This window comes from Heptranchias perlo, chromosome 14 (genome assembly GCF_035084215.1).
Source record: "Heptranchias perlo isolate sHepPer1 chromosome 14, sHepPer1.hap1, whole genome shotgun sequence".
NCBI lineage: Eukaryota > Metazoa > Chordata > Chondrichthyes > Hexanchiformes > Hexanchidae > Heptranchias > Heptranchias perlo.
In genome coordinates, this window is record NC_090338.1 from 37633531 (window position 1) to 37655087 (window position 21557).

The window sequence follows — 21557 nt, forward strand, 5'->3', positions numbered from 1 at the left end:
CAACCAGTCAATGGGGTGTATGTACTACCTTCTCCCCAACTCTGAGTAGCTTTAACCAGATGTATCAAACTTTTGCACACTCTGTACCTTAAGTGTAACAATCTCTGATTAACTAATTGCATGGATACCGAAGTTTTATTCTGCTGGTTTTGTCATAACAGTTAACATTACCTGACAAATTTCTTTGTTTGTTTTATATACCTTCTTCGCTCTGGAGATTGGCGACCACTGTACTTTCTGGTCTCTGTATAGGTGACTGTATTAGTATAAGCCATCTATGGGTGCAGGTCCTTCCACACCTCACTTCCCTATAGCATTAGCTGACTGAGTTCCCAGCATTTGCTTTGCCTCGTCCTTTGTTTTTATTATTCGTTCTCAGGGTGTGGACGTCACTAGCAAAGCTGACATTTATTGTCTATCTCCAGTTGCAATGATGAGGGAACAGCGATCATAGAAATTTATGGCACAGAAGGAGGCCATTCGGCCCATCGGGTCTGTGCTGGCCAAAAAAGAGCCATCCAGCCAATCTCACTTTCCAGCTCTTGGCGTAGCCTTGTAGGTTGCAGTACTTCAAGTGCACATCCAAGTACTTTTTAAATGCGATGAGGGTTTTTGCCTCTACCACCCTTTCAGGCAGTGAGTTCCAGACCCCTACCACCCTCTGGGTGAAAATATTTCTCCTCAACTCCCCTCTAATCTTTCTACCAATTACTTTAAATATGTGCCCCTTGGTTTTTGACCTCTCTGCCAAGGAAAACAGGTCTTTCCTATCCACTCTATCGAGGCCCCTCATGATTTTATATATCTCAATTAAATCTCCCCTCAGTCTCCTCTGTTCCAAAGAAAACATCCCCAGCCTATCCAATCTTTCCTCATAGCTAAAATTCCCCAGTCCTGGCAACATCCTCATAAATCTCCTCTGTACCCTCTCTAGTGCAATCACATCTTTCCTGTAATGTGGTGGCCAAAACTGTACGCAGTACTCTAGCTGCAGTTCTAGCATGACCTCCCTGCTCTTATATTCTATGCCCTGGCTAATAAAGGAAAGTATCCCTTATGCCTTTTTAATCACCTTATCTGCCTGTCTTGCTACCTTCAGGGATCTGTGGACATTCAGTCCAAGGTCCCTCTTTTCCTCTACACTTCTCAGTATCCTACCATTTATTGTGTATTCCCTTGCCTTTTTGACCTCCCTAAATGCATTACCTCACACTTCTCTGGATTGAATTCCATTTGCCACTTTTCTGCCTACCTGACCAGTCCATTGATATCTTCCTGCAGTCTACAGCTTTCTTCACTATCAACCACATGGCCAACTTTTGTATCATCTGCAAACTTCTTAATCATCCCCCCTAAATTTAAGTCTGAATCATTGAGATATACCACAAAAAGCAATGGACCTAGTACTGAGCTATGCGGAACCCCACTGGAAACAGCCTGCCAGTCACAAAAACACCCGTCGACCATTACCCTTTGCTTCCTGCCACTGAGCCAATTCTAGATCCAACTAGCCACTTTTCCTTGGATCCCATGGCCTTTTACTTTGCTGACCAGTCTGCCATGTGGGACCTTGTCAAAAGCCTTGCTAAAATCCATATAGACTACATCAAACACACTACCCTCATCAACCGCCTTGTTACCGCCTCAAAAAATTCAATCTAGTTAGTCAGACACAACCTTCCCTTAACAAATCCATGCTAACTGTCCTTGATTAATCCATGCCTTTCTAAATGACGATTAATACCATCCCTTAGATTTTTTTCTAATAATTTGCCCACCACCGAGGTCAGGCTGACTGACCTGTAATTACTCGATCTATCTCTTTCTCCCTTTTTAAACAATACGTTAGCAGTCCTCCAATCCTCCGGCACCACACCTGTAGCCAGGAAGGATTGGAAAACGATGGTCAGAGCCTCCGCTATTTCCTCCCTTAGTTCTTTTAACAGCCTGGGATACATTTCATCCGGGCCTGGCGATTTATCTACTTTCAAAGATGCTAAACCCCTTAATACTTCCTCTCTCATTATGTTTCTATCATTCAATATTTCACACTCCTCCTCCTTAACTACAATGTCTGCATCATCCCTCTCTTTTGTGAAGACAGACGCAAAGTATTCATTAAGAACCATACCCACGTCTTCCACCTCTACATACAGGCGATATATGTCCAAGTCAGGATGGTGTGTGACTTTGAGGGGAACTTGGAGATGATGATGTTCCCATGCACCTGCTGCCCTTGTCCTTTTAGATGGTGGTGGCCCTGGGTTTGGGAGGTGCTGCCAAAGAAGCCTTGGTGAGTTGCTGCAGTGCATCCTGTAGATAGAAGACACTGCAGCCACAGTACGTGGGTAGCGTAGGGGGTGGATGTTTAGCCTAATGGATGAGGCACCAATCAGGTAGGCTGCTTTGTCCTGGATGGTGTCAAGCTTCGAGTGTTGTTGCAGCTGCACCCATCCAGGTAAGCGGAGAGTATTCCATCACACTGTTGATTTGTGTCTTGTAGGTAGCGGAGAAGCTTTTGGGAGTCAGGAGGTAAGTCACTCTCCACAGACTATCCAGTCTCTGACCTGATCTAGTAGCTATAGCATTTATGTGGCTGGTCCATTTGAGTTTCTGGTCAATGGTGACCCCCAGGATATTGATGGTGGGGTGCTCAGCGTTTAATGCCATTAAATGTATTTGTGAAAGGTAGGTCGTGCCTGACAAACCTGATTGAATTTTTTGAAGAGGTGACTAAAGTAGTGGACAGGGGAATGTCAATGAATGTTATTTATATGGACTTCCAGAAGGCATTTGATAAGGTCCCACATAAGAGACTGTTAGCTAAGATAGAAGACCATTGAATCGAGGGAAAAGTACGGACTTGGTTAGGAAGTTGGCTGAGCGAAAGGCGACAGACAGTAGGGATAATGGGTAGGTACTCACATTGGCAGGATGTGACTAGTGGAGTCCCGCAGGGATCTGTCTTGGGGCCTCATTTATTCACAATATTTATTAACGACTTAGATGAAGGCATAAAAAATCTCATATCAAAGTTTGCCGATGACACAAAGATTGGTAGCCATGATGTGGAGATGCCGGTGATGGACTGGGGTTGACAATTGTAAACAATTTTACAACACCAAGTTATAGTCCAACAATTTTACAACACCAAGTTATAGTCCAACAATTTTACAACACCAAGTTATAGTCCCACACCTCCACTACTCGCCTTTAAACAGCCACCCAACCTCAAACAGACTATCGTTCGCAGCAAATTACCCAGCTTTCAGGAGAACAGCGTCCACGACACCACACGACCCTGCCACGGTAACCTCTGCAAGACATGCCAGATCATCGACACAGATACCACCATCACACGAGAGGACACCACCCACCAGGTGCATGGTTCATACTCCTGTGACTCGGCCAACGTTGTCTACCTCATACGTTGCAGGAAAGGATGCCCCAGAGCATGGTACATTGGCGAGACCATGCAAACGCTGCGACAACGGATGAACGGACACCGCGCAACAATCGCCAGACAGGAAGGTTCCCTCCCAGTCGGGGAACAATTCAGCAGTCAGGGACATTCAGCCACCGACCTTCGGGTAAGCGTACTCCAAGGCGGCCTTCGAGACACACGACAATGCAAAATCGTCGAGCAGAAATTGATAGCCAAGTTCCGCACCCATGAGGACGGCCTCAACCGGGATCTTGGGTTCATGTCACGCTACACGTAACCCCATCAGCGAACAAAAGCTATCTGTTTTTAATATAACGGGTCATTTGCTGGCTTTCTCTGCCTTCCGGATGTTTCTGCCTCTCTCTCTCTCTGTTTTTTTTTCTGTTTGTTTTTTTTTTGTTGACTGTATATTCGGGGGCTCTGTAGGTAACACCTCTCTGTCTGAACATTGTGATTGCCTTGGCAACGGGCAGTTGCAAAGACTATCTGTAATCACCATGTATTGTTCTGTGATTTATGAATGCGTAGGCTTCGAGGAGTTCCTGACATTTACCTGAGGAAGGAGGAAGCCTCCGAAAGCTTGTAAATTTCAAATAAAATCATTGGACTATAACTTGGTGTTGTAAAATTGTTTACAAAGATTGGTGGCATTGTAAGCAGTGTAGATGAAAACATAAAATTACAACGCGATATTGATAGATTAGGTGAATGGGCAAAACTGTGGCAAATGGAATTCAATGTAGACAAATGTGAGGTCATCTACTTTGGATCAAAAAAGGATAGAACAGGGTACTTTCTAAATGGTAAAAAGTTAAGAACAGTGGATGTCCAAAGGGACCTTGGGGTTCAGGTACATAGATCATTGAAGTGTCATAAACAGGTGCAGAAAATAATCAATAAGGCTGACCTTTATATCTAGAGAATAAGAGTACAAGGGGGCAGAAGTTATGCTGCAGCTATACAAAACCCTGGTTAGACCGCACCTGGAGTACTGTGAGCAGTTCTGGGCACCACACCTTCGGAAGCACATATTGGCCTTGGAGGGAGTGCAGCGTAGGTTTACTAGAATGATACCCGGACTTCAGGGGTTAAGTTACGAGGAGAGATTACACAAATTGGGGTTGTATTCTCTGGAGTTTCGAAGGTTAAGGGGGGATCTGATTGAAGTTTATAAGATATTAAGGGGAATGGATAGGGTGGATAGAGAGAAACTATTTCCGTTGGTTGGGGATTCTAGGAGTAGGGGGCACAGTCTAAAAATTAGAGCCAGACCTTTCAGGAGTGAGATTAGAAAACATTTCTACACACAAAGGGTGGTAGAAGTTTGGAACTCTCTTCCGCAAACGGCAATTGATACTAGCTTAATTGCTAAATTTAAATCTGAGATAGATAGCTTTTTGGCAGCCAACGGTATTAAGGGATATGGGCCAAAGGCAGGTATATGGAGTTAGATCACAGATCTGCCATGATCTTATCAAATGGCGGAGCAAGTACGAGGGGCTGAATGGCCTACTCCTGTTCCTATGTTCCTAAATGTCATGGGGAGGTGATTAGGCTCCCTCTGTTGGAGATGGTCATTGAGGACCTCAAAATATGGGAAATTGTGGCTACAAACCTGCATCCTAGTCCATCACAGTACAATCCTTCAGCATCAAATCATGCTGCATTGCCATGGCTCATGTTTTATATCTTGGAGAGATCAGGATAAAAAAATGTCAGGCAAGACACATCAGAAGTTCAGGGCAGCTTCTCCAGGGACAAAGAATTAAATTTACTGGTGATCCCAGATCAAAACAGTGGGTGAGAAAACATCTTAGCTTTGATACTGAACAGGAAGTAAAAAAAACAATGGATTACTTACCTTTAACTGTAATAGTTACTGTGATGGATATAGGTTCAGTCACATTTCATAAGACTTTTTAAAAATCAATTTATGAGTAGCTGGTATGAAATTATGAAGAACTGGTAACTTTAAATCTGATTACTGCATGCTGAGAATCTCCCAACTGTGCATGTGTCTCTGTTGATTTGTTTTCTAATATTGAAGAGCATGCACATGACTGTCTGGTATGCAAAATGTAGCTTCAAAAAAAGTTGCTCACCATCGTCTGGACAAATGACTTAATGGGCCTTATTTGCAGAGTTCACATAGCGGACAGAATCGCTTTATATTGTAAACTTGGTTGTAGGAGATAGAGCTACATAAGTTGTAATTGTCTATCACATCAGGGGGCTCTGGTTCCAAGCTTGGCTTTATCCTCGGAATCAATGAAAGATTTGACAGATTTCTGAGAAGGCCTGTTCCTTTGACGTCCATCTGATGGACAGCTCTGTAGCCAGGGACTGCCAGTTCTGTGATTAAGTGTGACACAGCCTTCTTTCTTCCTGTTCTTCCATTCTTCTCATGACACCATACTGCAGCCCATGTGGAGTTGGACTCATGAAGACTTTGTGGTGATTAGATGAAACTTCATATGTAAGGGTTTTTTTGTTATGGATGTTGGTCTGGATTCAGTACTACTGAGCGGTTACTGAAGTGTTGCACTTGTTGCTATTTTTGTACCCAAGGTGTGAGTTACAGGTTCTGTAATCAAATGAAATCTGTTGTATTGATTTTCTGCTATTGTCTAGTTTCTACAAACCTGATTTGTTTACAGCCTGAATTTCAGTCTGATAGTATGTTTATTAAGAACATAGGAGCAGGAGTAGGCCATTCAGCCCCTCCAGCCTGTTCTGCTATTCAGTGAGATCATGGCTGATCTAACTTGCCTTGGTTCCATATCCCTTAATACCCTTGGCTAGCAAAAAACTATCGATCTCATTTAAAATTATTAATTGATCTAGCATCTACTGCTTCTTGTGGGAGAGAGTTCCACACTTATTCACGCAAAGGGTGGTAGAAGTGTTTCCTAACTTCTCTCCTGAATTGCCTGGCTCTGATTTTGAAGTTCTGTCTCCTTGTCCTAGACTCCCCCACCAGCCGAAAAAGTTTCTCTCACCCTATCAATTCCTTTCAAAATCTTAAAAACCTCAAACAAATTACCCTTCTATATTCCAGGGAATTAAAGCCTAGTTTATGTAATCTCTCCTCATAATCTAACACTTGGAGCCCTGGTAGCATTCTGGTGAATCTGCACTGCACTCCTTCCAAGGCCAATATATCCTTTCTAAGGTGCGGTGCCCAGAATTGTACACAGTACTCCAGATGTGGTCTAACCAGGGCTTTGTACAGCTGTAGCAAGACCTCCTCCCCTTTATATTCTAGCCCTCTGGTTATAAAGGCTAACATTCCATTAGCCTTTTTGATTATTTTTTGTACCTGACTACTACAATTTAATGCTCTGTGAATATGGATCCGTAAATCTCTCCTGTTCCTAGCTTTTCACCATTTAAAAAATACTCGGATTTATCCTTTTTTGGGTCCAAAATGGATGACCTCACACTTACCTGTGTTGAAAATCATTTGCCTGTTTCTGCTGCCTGAAGACTAAGAAAGCTTGAGAAGACTTGTCAATTCAGTGAGCTAATTACAGTAACAAGGGTTTCTATTTGACCCCTGGGTGATGTTCCTTTACCAATACTGTACATATAAAGTCATGCTCCACTCTGTACGAAGTGAGGGCTCACTTACAGAACAAATATGCAGTGAAGCCCTAAAAATGTAACAAAAACAATGGAATATTAATAGCGGTTTCACTTCTTCAAATGAATGTTATCCTCTACATACCAAGATTAAGACATAAGACATGCAAGCAGCAGATGGAGAGACACTTTTCCTTTAAGAGATATTTCAGTTTAATCCCACACCATCTTCCCTTACTGCTCCCGGCTCCGTTCAGTTTCATCAGCTGAGGAACTGGCCGCCACCGAAAGGTGAGTTTTAGTAATTTTATTACTAGTCTGCCAGCCACAGTTCAATTACACAGTTGTTTGTTTCTGTCTTTCCTTTAATTTTGGTTTGATTACTTAAATACATTTGCTATTGTAATATCAACAAATGTTCTTGTCAACTGTTAATGATCATTAACACAGCACCATTATTAAAACATGCAATTGATTATGGCACCTATAAATGCTTTAAAGTTATGTTTCATTGTTCCTGTGCAGCTTTAGGTATTGTAAAACCCCACACATACTTCTTTTATTGCTGCACTGTGTTGCCATTTGCTAGCCTGGCTGAGAACTCTCTGAGCTTGCCCTGAGAATGCAGGTGAGTTTGAAATTCAAGACTTAGAATCAAAGGTCCACACCGCCTGAGGAAGGGGAAAGCCCCCGAAAGCTTGTGGGATTAAAAATAAAATTGTTGGACTATAACTTGGTGTTGTAAAATTGTTTACTAGAATCAAAGTGATAGTTCCTTTGTCTGGAGTCAAATGCTTATTTCCTGGAGCACATTGTAAAAGCAACAGATGGAGGAAGAAAGACCAGGGTTTGAGGAGGCTGAGAGATTCAGGAGATCTGTACCCATATGAACACAGCTCTTTTTAAAATCTGCATGAAACTTGCATCAGACTGAAGCTTTAAGATATAAGTAAACATACATCAGTGTGGGAAGAGACCTAATAAGTGATAGAAATCCGTAACAATTAAGGAAGGTTACTCTAAATACATCAGAATTACTTGCTTACATTATATTCGTGCTAATAGGAAGTATACCGTATTGTAACAAATTTGTCACATTTTGTGATATGAAAAATGTACTTGAATAAAACTCGCAAATAAAAACATTTAAAAATAAATGTCAAGGATATAAATACATATTTGTACCACTCCATATCCCCAAAATAAGCACAAGTGCTGCCACCCAATTCCACCCGACTGTACCTGTTAACTCTACTCCCATGATAGATACTGTATCTAAAAACCTGCTAGTTAGTAAATCTCACACACTGAATGGAATCAAACTGGATTGACAATGACTGGGATCTTTCAGCATACAAGTCCAACCTCCCTGAGATATTAGCAACAGTTGTGCAAGTTTTTCTGGAAACAGCTGAGCATTCAAGCCAAGACATGCCTGGTCTCTTGTGCACTACAGTACAGCGCCTGCCTCCAACAATCCGGAAGAGTCAAGTGAAATTCTTCCTCAGACAAATCTAAAGTAGAATGCCAGAGGATGGGATCCTATCTGAGAGCCCAACAGTATAGCACGTAGATACCGCCTTAAAAAGTCCGCATAATTTTTTTTTCAAGATTCTGTAAGAGCTACATGCAGTTACAATTTGAAGGTTACGTTGATTGAATGAGTGACAAATAGAATTGCTTTTTGACAGGTTTATTGAACAGGTGCTCGGCAGCACCCTTTTCTCAACTAATCAACTGCCAACAGATTACAAGTATTGTCCCTGACTCAGTAGCTGGGCAATGTTTCTCAGTGGAGATATTGGCTGGCCCATGGAGAGACTTGCGCCAATGTTGAGATGCTTGAACAATGCAAAACAAAGAGCAAATTATGGAGTCAGTGACTTACGCCATTAATTATGCCACACCTTATTTTCCTGGAACTTTTGTTGTTATCCTTGCCGGAAACAGTTGGAAGTAATTATCATAGCCCCGCCCCCTATTGAAATCAATGGCAATCGCGATTTTCCAGCAGTTATGCCAGTTTTCATTCAGCTGCCGCTTAAACTCAAAAGTAATAGCGCTAATGGCATGGAAGTGGCATGATTTATTGACTTTATAATACATTCACTGATTGCTTTTCAATGATGCGCTAAATGTGTTTGCTGGTTGGGTCTTGTTATTACTGACCAATTACAAGACGTACTTTATAACCCCAGGCAGCCCTAACGTAGCCCTTCATTAATAATTCGAAGACTTGGTTTATTAATAAGAAAGTTGTTCCCAGCAACAACACATAACTGTTGAAGTAGTTGAATGTGTAACTTTAATGGCTTACTTATACTTGATTTTAAAACAGAATTGGAGGATCCCGATCCTTTCCTAATCCCAAAAGCAGCAAACATTATCGATAGTTTTACAAAATGGCAAAATACAACCGAGTATGCTTTCAAACGTGGATGACTGATACCAAGATTCAACTTTGATCTAATTCTTTGACCGGAATTAGTTCTCAAGTAGGCAGATAAAAGAACCTTTTATCATAGAATGGTTTTAGTGCCTCTGATTGCTTGGGTTGGATGAGAACCCCCCTTAACATGATAATTTAATGGGATGTAGACATCAGAAATAAAATCTGAATTTGGAGAGGCGGTAACTGATACACCCGAGAATTTTAGTGTTTTACCGAGGATCCCGCAAATGAGAAGGATCCCGCAAATGAGCCACTGGGAAGGATCCACTCACCAAGCAAGATCCGCTGACAAAGAGGTGAGTTTATTGCAGGTGAGTTTCCTACATCACAACACTGACTATACTTCAAAAAGTGCTTCATTGGCGTAAAGTACTTTGGGATGTCCTGAGATTGTGCAAGGCACTACATAAATGCAAGTTCTTTTCTTCTTTATTTACAATTCCACGTATGTAAATGTAGTTTACATCAGAATCTCAGTTACAACGAGGAGGTAATAATGTAGCATCGCTGTTGAGTTCAGCACTTCAATTGCCACCATAACAAAGAAATCGCACCATTAACAGTGGGATCAATATATTGGCCAATGGCTGCGCAGCTTCTGATTTGCCGCCAAGACCCGCTGCGGCATATTCTAATTAGAACTGCGGGAAAATATGGAGTAGGTTATAAATGGCGAGATTGACACGCTGGACAGTGCATGTCACCAATCTCGCTACTGCAAGAAAACCTGGGCCACTGGCTCCTTAACAGTCAATTAAAAACTTGTAAAGCCAATAGGTTGGAATTAAAGACCAAGATAGCCACTGTATCTTCATTAAAGTAGTAAACCATTAAAATTTTAAAAGACAAATTTAAAAAACTTCCTGCAGAAAAGCAGCATGAAAAAACCAAGCACCAATTTAGTCAACCCTTCCCCAACTGTAAAATCACAATGTACAAATGGTTACACTTCCACTGCTTGAATCAGCAGCTTCATGACTTTTCAGGATAAACATATTGCTCCTCAATAAACACAAGTGCTTCTGTCAAGAGAACAATCTTCCTCTTCCAGTAGGGAGCTTAAATATCCATCTCAAACTGAGCGTCATCAGCTATAAATTGAAAACAAGACAAAATTAGTATACAGATCTTGGTTTAAAGCTTCTGTACCACTTCTCAAGTCTTAAGCATTTATTTTAATAGCTCAAACACTTAAAAATGACAGGGGGAACTGTGCATTCAGATTGACACAATAGTGGGCTGCATGAAACTGACACAATAGTGGGCTGCATGAAACTGACACAATAGTGGGCTGCATGAAACTGTCCCATTGCTTAGTTTTCAAAAGAAAGCTTCCTTTTGGTTTGCCTCATCTCCCAAACATTACATTTTTGTGGAACACTGACTTCCCAGTCTGCATTTCCTTGGATGGCATTTTAAGCTCAAAATCCTCACTTATTTTTTTTCAGGTCAAAGAGGCAGATATCATATCTGCATCTCTGTAAACGGATAGACTTAACCTCAGAAATTCAAATACTGCATTCCCAAATTTCTCACATAATATCTTGTTTGAATAAAGTACTATATGTTGCATGCTGGATACCACATTCTATTCCAGGCAATGTTCGGGCAGCTGATTTCAACTCACTGCCCAATAGAAATCTGTCCAGCACATGAAATAACACGTTTTCTTTGATTGATAAACATAAGCAGTAGCACATGTTCTCAGTTAAAATAGTAACTGTCAACAGCTTATATTTCATCAAGTGGTTATTGGATACCAGGAATGAAGAGCTATCGGGACCTGAAAAAGGTTTGCTTTGGGGCTATCTTAACGTTCACTAAAACCAATTACTTTGTAAATAACACAATTATAAGATAAAACCTATACAGCAAACTAAAATTATGAGCTGCAAAATATCACCTTTTGATTAGGTTGCAGTTTAAAGATACAAAATGCACTGCAGCAGTTTTTAAACTGTATTAAAAGCAAAATACTGCAGATGCTAGAAGTCTGAAATAAAAACAGAAAATGCTGGAAATACTCAGCAAGTCAGGCAGCTTCTGTAGAGAAAGAAACAGAGTTAATGTTTCAGGTCAATGACCCTTCGTCAGAACTAGCCAGTTCTGATGAAGAATTATCGACCTGAAACGTTAACTCTGTTTCTTTCTCTACAGATGCTGCCTGGCTTGCTAAGTATTTCCAGCATTTTCTGTTTTTATTTAAAATTGTATTAGTTGTGGTCACCATTCCAAGTCCCAATTCTTTAGTGACGCTTTCTAAAAAATTGTTTTAGATGTACTTTGCCTTGATTTCCACCCCCCAGTTATGTCCCTTTCTCTCCTGACGATATTCCTGTTGGGGTAGTTCCATTGGAACTGATCACCCTCTGGTACCTCCTCCTATGGGCTGTTCTTCATGCTGATCCTAGAAAGTGAAAGCCAGGAAGCTATTCACCTGTACAGGGTATCACCCGATGTCTGCACCTGTGCACTTTCCGTTGGTCACTGAATAGCGATCAGGAGTGGGAAACCTTGCTAATGTTCCCTCTACCCTGTCCAGTGGACACTGAGGCCAACTATATTGCTGTTCTCCCTACCCCAGTTGTGATCATTTAACTTAGGATAGATCAGGGACTCCACCTGGAACCTTCCTAGTCTCTATGGCTAACTTCCATGCTGGGCTGTGCACTTGTCTTTTAAGCCACAGAGGGCTTCCTACAGCAATGTTTAAAATTCTCAATATAATTGTTTTAAGATAAATCGGAAAGATTTAGTGGTAACACTCAAAAAAAAACATTAGATTCCTTGTGCAAAATGTTACTTTGAGTTTCTGTAATTTCTAGAAAGGCATTATTGTCACCATTGAAAGAAAATTCGCAAATTAAATCTAAAAACAATATAAAAAGCTACAAGTTTAATTTCAAAGATTATATTATGCTAATTAAAGGTAAACTTGTCTAGCAGATTACTGAACAAACAGCAAACTTATTCTTTAAATGTTGAACTCTCCAGGAAATCTGCAGATAGATGCACTATCTGCTGATCAAAGAATTACCAAGTTTACAAGAAAACAAGATTTTTTCCTTCTGGTATCAACTTCTTTTCGAAGCAGAATGACCAGCAGTAGAATCAGCCAAAGTAGCAACTTACACTAATTTAACACCCTGATTGACTGTCACAAATCTATTAAATTTTAACTTTATCACAGGTACTTCTGAAATGTTTACTGTACAGGCTGCAGCTCACACACCCACTATAAATATCACCCTTCAGACTTTAACCTTTCCTCGTGACTCTGTGAATCAAGTACTTCAAAACAAGGTTGCAGGTCATATGAAATCATTCGATACATGTGACAGTCATGAGTATAAAAACTACAAATGACTAAAGGTATGACTGAAATATGCCACACCAGAGATTTTTAAAAAGATGGTACTAGTTACAATTTCTGGGCACATTCACTTTCTTGCTATTATACAGAATTAGCAGTAACATCAGAGAAAGAAAAACAAATTCTTCATAGCCAGCAGTGTAAAATTTATTTGTGATCTTGGGTTTAGTTTGTATTTGTGCTCCCCATATCCCTAAAATTCTAGACTGGAATCACAGTGCAGCCAAATTCTCATCATGCAACAGCTTTGAACCAATTAGTAGTGTTTTGTTAGTTCTGACAGGAATCTATCTTGCTTATATTTTTCTACGTACTCCCCTTCAGGCAGCAAAAGGGGGTGGGGGTTGAGTCGTGCCGATGTTGGTTGTCACTGACCGGAGTTATTCTTGTAGCATGGTTTGTTATGAAATATCCTTTAAAAAATATATATATTTCTCCCTCCCCCCACTCCAAGTCTCTCCATGAAGAAATCCACCAAGACAACAGGATCTTCAGGACAATTTGAAAATCAATGATAACTTCACTTCGAATATTTTTGGAGAAGCATGGTTATAACCTCAAAAAATTACATTCATGTCTGCAACTACATCCGCATATATTTTTGATGAAAATGAAATCAGTAAATTGGCATAGCAATTAAAATGTTCAGTTATGCTAATTACTGACTAGATTGAGTTATTTGTACATAAAACCCTCAGGTATTAAGTGTAACTTCCAATCATGTCGATTTGTTTTTTGCACAAGAAAATTAATCAGTGGCAATTTATCAAGAAAACCCATCTTATTTTAAACTGTCCTGATTTAAAGCACAGATCATAAATGTGCATTTTTCTCAATGGATTAAGAACAGGATGCAATACAAACATTGTTCGGTCATACTTTTTTTTCCACAGGTTGAATTGATATAAATTCTAAACCTGTAGTAACAATTTGACATATTCGACCATTTGCACCTTTCAATCCATAAAGCTCCGATCTTATTTTACAGTTAATTTTTGATAACATTTCTTTAGGCTTTAGGTCCTGACAGGTAAAAGAGATGCCACCAAAGGACTATGGGGTAGGTTTTTAACTTGCAGCCTGGGCGTAAAACTGGCGTTGCAAATCGGCCGTCCATTATAGAAATTTCTTTCACGGGGTGGCCAATCTGCAACACCAGTTTTACACCCGGGTGGTAAGTTGAAAATCTACCCTTGTAATTTTGAAGGGCCAGAGCAATCTTATAACTTTTACTTTTGATCTCAAACCTAAACAGGTTACTAATAAAGTCCAGCTGTCACAGACCAACTCTTGGTAAATCCACATTATTTAGAAGACAGAATGCCATTTTACATAAATTTGGTGGCAAATACTGCTGTGTACTTGGCACATATTAACTTAGAAACTTAAAGGTATTGTATTTTCATCACTTCTCTGATTCTTTTTGCAACTGGTTTGTGGTATGAACACGAGGGTGCTATTACAGCTTACTAGAGAAACTATGATAGCATTATTACTGTATATACTGTGGATGAATACTTGTTACTTCAAGGCATTGATTTTAGAACACCCAATGACTTTACAGTTGCTTTTTATAGGTACTGCACTGTTCTCTTTGATCAAAACAGAAACTAAATATCACAGATTACTGGGTAAGGCAGCAGGCCAGAGGGAGACACTTACACTTTTCATGGAATTATCTTCCCAAAGTGAAGGCCTTCTGGACCAAGTATTCATTATTATCCATTAGATTTTGAGATAGAGCTTCCCAATTACCCATACTGCATATCGGGATCCTTTCATACTGTGGTCATAGTTTTTTAAAAATGTGCTCCTTCTATTTCCCTCTAAAAGTTTCATTATTTAGGTTTTCTCAAACTTTTTACAAGATTCATTCTTACCTGGAGTTTCTTTCTCTGTCTCATGTTCTTTGATTTCCTCAACTTTAGCTAACGTTGAATGTTGAGGCATAGTTACTCCTGGGATCTGAGGAAGATAGCATGGAGGTGTCCGGGCAATTGGGGAATTTCTGCATTCCAGCAAGAATTTGCGGCCATAGACGATCCGTGTACCTGAGCAAGAAACAGTAAGAGTATTGAGATATTTTCTGTTACAATTTTGTTCTCTTACCGTGGCACTCGCTGTGACCCATGCTAGACTATAGCTCGAAAGACACACTTGCCCCCACCCATCCCCCTCCCCTGACTACCTTACCCAATGATCAAGTAGTCATTCATCATGTGTAAGGCTGGATTATCCGCAGGAACTCTTACAGATTCTTTCATTCCTGCCTTATTCAGATACATTGATGCTAACAGTGAAGAAAGAACTTTCAATGATATAGCACCTTTCACATCCTCAGGTTGTCCCAAAACCAATAAATTACTTTTAAATGTAATCACTGTTATTATGGAGACAAACAAAGTAACCAATCTGCACATAGCAAGGTCTCACAAAACAGGAGATGAGCGATGAATGACTAATTAATATTGGTTGGTTGAGGGATGAGTGTTCATCAGGACGTTAGGAGGACTCTGTGTTTTTCTTCAAAAAGTGCCTTGGATCTTTAACGCCCACCCAAATGGGAAAACGGGGTCTCATCCAAAAGACAGCACCTCCGACAACGCAGCACTCCCTCTGTACTGCACTGGAATATCAGTCCAGATTATGTGCTCAAGTCGCGGAGTAGGGCTTGGACCCACAACATTCTGACTCAGAGGCTACCACTGAGCCACACTGACACAAGTAGCCTTTTGGCTGCCTTGACTGAGGCTTGTTAACGTTGTACAGACTAAGTATCGATCACGGGACTTTCCTGATCTGTATCACACCATGCTGCGCATTTAAATCAGAAATATTTAGTTAGTAGAGGAAACAGGATTAAAAATGTTGCAGGGAAGAAAGCTTACACTATGTGCAGCTACTACCTGTGAAGTTTAGTGTGTCATTACTCAGAATTGAAGAGGCAGGTCCGATGATACAAATAATGTTTGGCTGGAGTGCTGGAAAGTGGCCTTTTCGGATTGACGAGTGAGAATGCACCATCATGTGATCGAAATGTTTGATCCAGACTTTAAAAGCATGAACTGCCGCCCTTTAATCCAGTAACAATTGTCAGCAAATATATAGAATTGAAGTGTACCGACAGAACTTGCTATCTGGAAGGTTATGTGTCAGATTTTAATGCTTTCAGCACAATCAATCAGTTATTAAACAATCTCAAGCTGTACAAAATGTTTGTTGTAAATTTAATGCTGTGTGACCAGTTTCTGTTTTTAGTCTTATCATCTATAATTAATGCAAACTGCATGACATGAGAAAATGGGAGCAGCTAGAGCAGTGGACTGAAGTACTAATGTGGCATTACAAAATGGAATAACATAGGTTTAGCACACTGTTCCATACAACTAACTTTCCTCTATGAACTGTGCCACTGGCTGAATGTAGATCAAGAACTTCCCCATGAGGTGGAAGGGGCTATCAGGTGATTATATCAGACAATGACACTTGTGCGACCCAGTAGGTGGCTTTGAGTTACACTTTCATTAAACATTGTCTCCATGAAAATGTATTTAGCAAACTTTTTTTTGTTCGAGGAAGGAGAAGAACCAGAGGAGCTGTGTGCTATTTTTGTCAATCACAAGTGACACAAGTTATATTTTGATGTAATTTTCAACATTGGACCCTATGCTTGGAAAATTTGTATTTGTTTTACTTGAAACTTGAAATAGTGCCCTTTAATTTTTTCTGACATGTTTACCCTGTACAGATCACACGGTCTGTGTTCTAAGATGCAATGGATAGCCAGCATCTGAATTACTAAACTCAAGGGCAATTAGGGATGGGCAATAAATGCTGGCCTCGCCAGCGACGCCCACGTCCCATAAACGAATAAAAAAAACTTTCAACTGGCATGAAAACATCCATTCTGCAGCAATTATTACCTATCACATGACATGATTTTTAAAGAAAATTACTTTGTTATTGACTGTTAAGTGAATTACACACATGCTCGCTCACTGAAAAGATGGAAACGTTATAACCCCTTATCTGAATATTTTTAAACATCCAATTCAATGTGATTAGCTTCAAATTTGATAAAAACAAATATTATGGCAAAAATCCATGACCCTACATGAACCACCTTGTTGTAATCTCAGTCAGAAACATGTTATGCAATATATTTTCATTAGGTTCAATAGAAGGGGGGGGAACAAGAGCAAAAAGTGCTCGTGTCATCAGTGCGGCCCATGAGATATGCCTTATCAGCACATATCCATGATTTCTGAGCAATGCGTTTTGAATAGGGTGTTGCTGCAGCTATACGTGTTATATACCCACATAATTCATGTTTAATCTACGTCCTGAACAGATGAATGAACTACACAAACAAGAGGTTTAGGGCGGGTCTGAATAAACTGACAATAAACCAAGATGGAACTGAACATTGCCCAGAATTGTCTAGCATTGCAATTTTAAACACCTTTACTTAAGATAAATGAAATCACAACACATCAAATACCTTTCTGTCTTTTCACATGCACTTTTTTGCAAAGAGCAATTGTGCACTGCAAGTGTGAGAACATTTCAAAGTAAAAGGTTCCATGCTCGCAGGCATTTTGGTCACATGACAGTGATGGAACGGCAAAGCAGGCTCTAACCACAAGCCTACATCATTCCTGACAGCTGTAAAATTTTGACAGGTTATTTTCCATATTTCAGAACAGAATAACTTATCCTGAAGAAAAGGTTTCAGCCACTATCAGTCATTGCTAGACAAGAAAAATAGAAAACTAATTAATGGTAAATACTGTCACAATTATGCTCAACCTTACATTTACATTTGTTATCTATTCAATATTTTTTAAATGGGTACACAATTAACCATTTTAGAAGTGGCTTATTGCAGCCTTCGAATTACCAGTGATTACTGAAAATTTTCTGGGAAAAGATACATCAACAGTCCAAAAGCAAATGTACACAGAAGAAATCTACCATGATTTCATTAAAATAATGTCCGGTCAATATGATTATCCTAGCTTCTGCTTTTTTATTCCGGTATAAAAGGTTAGAAGCTGCATAGGGAAACCAGAAGTGAATAACTTCCTGCAAACTGGTCACGTATAATCCCCGCACATCCACACATAAAATAGGCTTTATTAATGAAATTACAACACAAGTCATAGAAAGATAACCTTTACATTGACTATTTTTCACTGAATTTTCTAATAGAATAGATCTAGGATCCTCTTCACGTAGGTATTTCAGAATTAAATGATCCCCATGATACAAACTCAATGCTTATCAGGTTTCAAAACTGCTTTGTGGGTTATTGATTCAACCATTGTATATATGGAATACTGCTGATCAAGATACTGTACTGGCTCCTATATTGGGCAAAGTTTTTAAAAGTAAAAAAATATATACTAAGTTGTAAGTTGGAGTGGAGGTTTGAGTAGTGCTCAATTTGAGGTTTGACCTATATACATGTCAGTATAATCTGTAAGTTGCGATTTTCTGAGGCTATGGATTTCTGCTTCATATTATGTGGCTTCATCCTTCTGACTGTGCCAGTTTCTATCTTTTTTAGATTGATGCAAGTTGATCTTGCATAACAATAAAACTTTAAATAAAAATCTGAGCAAATTAGTTTCTTCCTAGTTTGTGCATCTAATAGCCAGTCTAATTTCTACATGGTATTTGCAACTGGTCCTAAATTATAGCAGGTCTCACAAATCAGATTAAGGAAAATTGTGACCCGCCACTGTAAACTGAATGTAATCTAAATTTTTAGGTATGAAAAGAAGATTGCATGGAGCCAAAGTTAGAGGGCACTATGCTACCTTCAAGCTACGACCAATTCTTTACAATGTTTTGAAATCAATTGTAAAGACGCTTTGCATTACCTGACACAAGTGTGCTATTCAGACTGAATCAGAATCAAGCAAATACAAAACACAAACTACAGAAAAGTGTTAAAATCTACCTGATCCAAATTAACTTGCTCCTGTTCATTACTCTCTCCCTCTCCCCCATGAAATAGCTAAAACCATTACAAAAATTGCATCAGGCCAAGCTTGTGGTAACACAGGAATATATACATAGAAATAGATGGAAGTTGCAACACAGAATAAGGCCATTCAGCCCAACCAGTTCATGTCAGCTTTATCCTCCAAGCAAGCATATCAAATTTATCTGCCCTGTTCTCATGTTTCTTTATCCCCTTTTCCTTCACCCACCTATCCAGTCTAATCATGAATGTTTGATATAGTTTCAGCCTCAACCGCCAACCCTGGAAGTGAATTCCACAGCCTCGCAGCTCTCTGTGTAAAGAAGTTTCCCAATCTCTCCTCTAAATCTTACGTTTAATCTTGTGTCTTTGCCCCTTGGTTCTAGACCCTTCAACTACTGGAAACTCTGATTCTATCTGCCCTGATCCATACTTTCATAATTTAAACACTTGTATCATATTGTTCCATAATCTGCATTGTTCTACCGGAAAAGCTCCAAGTTTTTCTTTGTATTTGTATTTTCTCATTCTAAACAGCACCCTAGTAAATCTGCACTGTACCCTCTCTAAAGCTTCAATATCCTTCCTATAGTGCAGCCCAATACTGAATATAGTATATAGGTTGCCACATACTTGTGGTGTATGTCGTGCAACATGAAACCCATTAACAGGAGCACACAGGTACTGCAGTTACTTTCCTCTTAATCTCCTCTCTCTTAGGGTACCTCCTTTGGAAAAGTGGGTTTTGCACAAATAAACCTAGGAGACCTCAACTGTTATTTCTAATGTAAACCTGAAAGACATGGCTGAAACAGTTCATCAAGCCACACTCTTCTGCTTAAAATCAGCACAGTGAAATTCAGCATTGTAACTTAATTTTCATTTGCTGTTTTCATGGGGTAAATCAAAACATCATGTTTTGTTCCAGACTGATTTTTGTATAGTTTCAACTTGTACCATCAAGCATGGCGATACCAATGCAAACTTCAACCCTCCAACCACTTGTTAAATTGGCAGAATGCATGGTTTACAGGGTCTTTGAATATCCCTGAATCCACCCTTGACAATGCAATTAAACTGAGAATGTCAGTACGGTGGCATTGCAGCGCTGCACACTCCCATTAATTCTGTGCCTGAAGTCTCCAGTAGTGTAAATGCTTCAGATCCTGTATCTGTCTTAGCAATGAGCCCCACCATAAGCTACAGATAGTAAACTATCTCAAATTAAATTGTACAATGCTCTTCTAGCCGATTCAATGTGAATTCTATTGATCAAAGTTTAATCAGATCTATCTAATACTTGGGCTCACTCTGGCACTGAATAGAATTATTTCTGCTCTACTTTATTTACATCTTTGTACACTATATTTTCACAAGGGTGAGAACATCAATCGTTCCTTGGCTTCTACCAGTGTAGCTCCCAAACTAGCTGTCTAGAAGCGTACAAAAAGTGAAATTGACTTTCTTTCCAATTTTCACTAATTCCTTCTAGGATTTCCTCCAGGGCTGAATGAGATTAAGAACTCAAGTGCAATGGATGGGGCAGTGACATTGAATTTTTATTTCCACACGCCTGAGCCTTTAGTTATTGAGGGTTTGATGACTGCCAATTGTGAACACTATTGATTGTTCATCTTTAACCAAGAAAACGGTTCTCGGTGTGTTTCTATGTAGCGAGACAAGGCTGCTTTCGTCGGTATGAGCTGCAGCCCTGATCCCTGAAATAAACAAGCTTCGCCTCCTGCTTCAAAATATTTACGTCCGCTGACGGATTCTGCATGTGATTCAAAGCAACGCAAGTCACTGGGTGACGAAAGCTGGAACCAGTGCAAACAACCTGCCATATCGACACGTATTTAATCAAGAGGAACATCTCTGAAGTTACAGAAATCTTGAATTTAATGTTGGAATTCTAGCTTCATTTGACAGATTTATTGTTTGGAGCTGCACCCGAAACGAGTCAAACAGAGGATCGAGTAGCCCCGCCGTCCTTTTTTGCCTTTTCTTGAACTTTGATACTTTAAGTAAGAAAAACCTCTGGTCACAAACACTGCTTTTAAAACCCTTAGTGAACATTTACTCAACTGGCTGCAACAAATAACGACAACCGACGATTTAGCGGAAGCCAAGGGAAGCCTGCCCATGTCGGTGGTGACAGATACATTCAGTGACATTCGCTACATTACCTCCAGGGGTGGTGGAAAACAAGGTGCCGCCCGGCGTGCTGCTGTACAAATCGGGCAGCTGGGACAAATCCTTTAGGAGAACTTTGGTTGGGATCGGGCAGCTTTTGTTTTGATGGCAGTTTGTAGACATAACGATCTTTTTTTCTGGAAAAAAAGCGACAAGAAAAAACTTTGCCAGAAGTAAGAAACAGCTGTTTGGCGACGAGGGCACACAAACAGTCGCTGCACACTCGAGCTCCGTCTGCTGCAGGACACTGAAGGCAAACCATGTGCGGCTCGATTTACAAATAAGGGGCGGACATGACGCCGAGTGACAGGCAGCAGCTTCGTCTTACAGTCTGTGGAAAAACAGTTCCGAGAAGTGCCTATAGCTGCTCACGTGGTGTTCAGATCCTCTCCCAAATTAAATGTGCAAAACACTTTTATGCGAACCTGCACTGCACAAACATGAATGATATAATTAGGTCAATGTCTCTCTTTAAACCACCGTATCAATTTGATACGAAATTAGTCCATCATATATATACATA

At 40.0% G+C, this 21557-nt stretch overlaps 1 protein-coding gene across 1 annotated transcript; it reads right to left on the reverse strand.

Moving 5' to 3' along the window:
* Positions 1–8704: 8704 nt before the first annotated feature.
* Positions 8705–21305, reverse strand: LOC137332447 (eukaryotic translation initiation factor 4E-binding protein 3-like). The gene is made up of 3 exons (XM_067996294.1): positions 21028–21305; positions 14733–14903; positions 8705–10570 (listed from the first exon to the last, which is right to left on the reverse strand). Exons 1-3 carry the CDS (start codon positions 21155–21157, stop codon positions 10539–10541), a joined length of 333 nt encoding a protein of 110 aa, XP_067852395.1. The 5' UTR covers positions 21158–21305; the 3' UTR covers positions 8705–10538.
* Between the last annotated feature and the right edge of the window lie 252 nt (positions 21306–21557).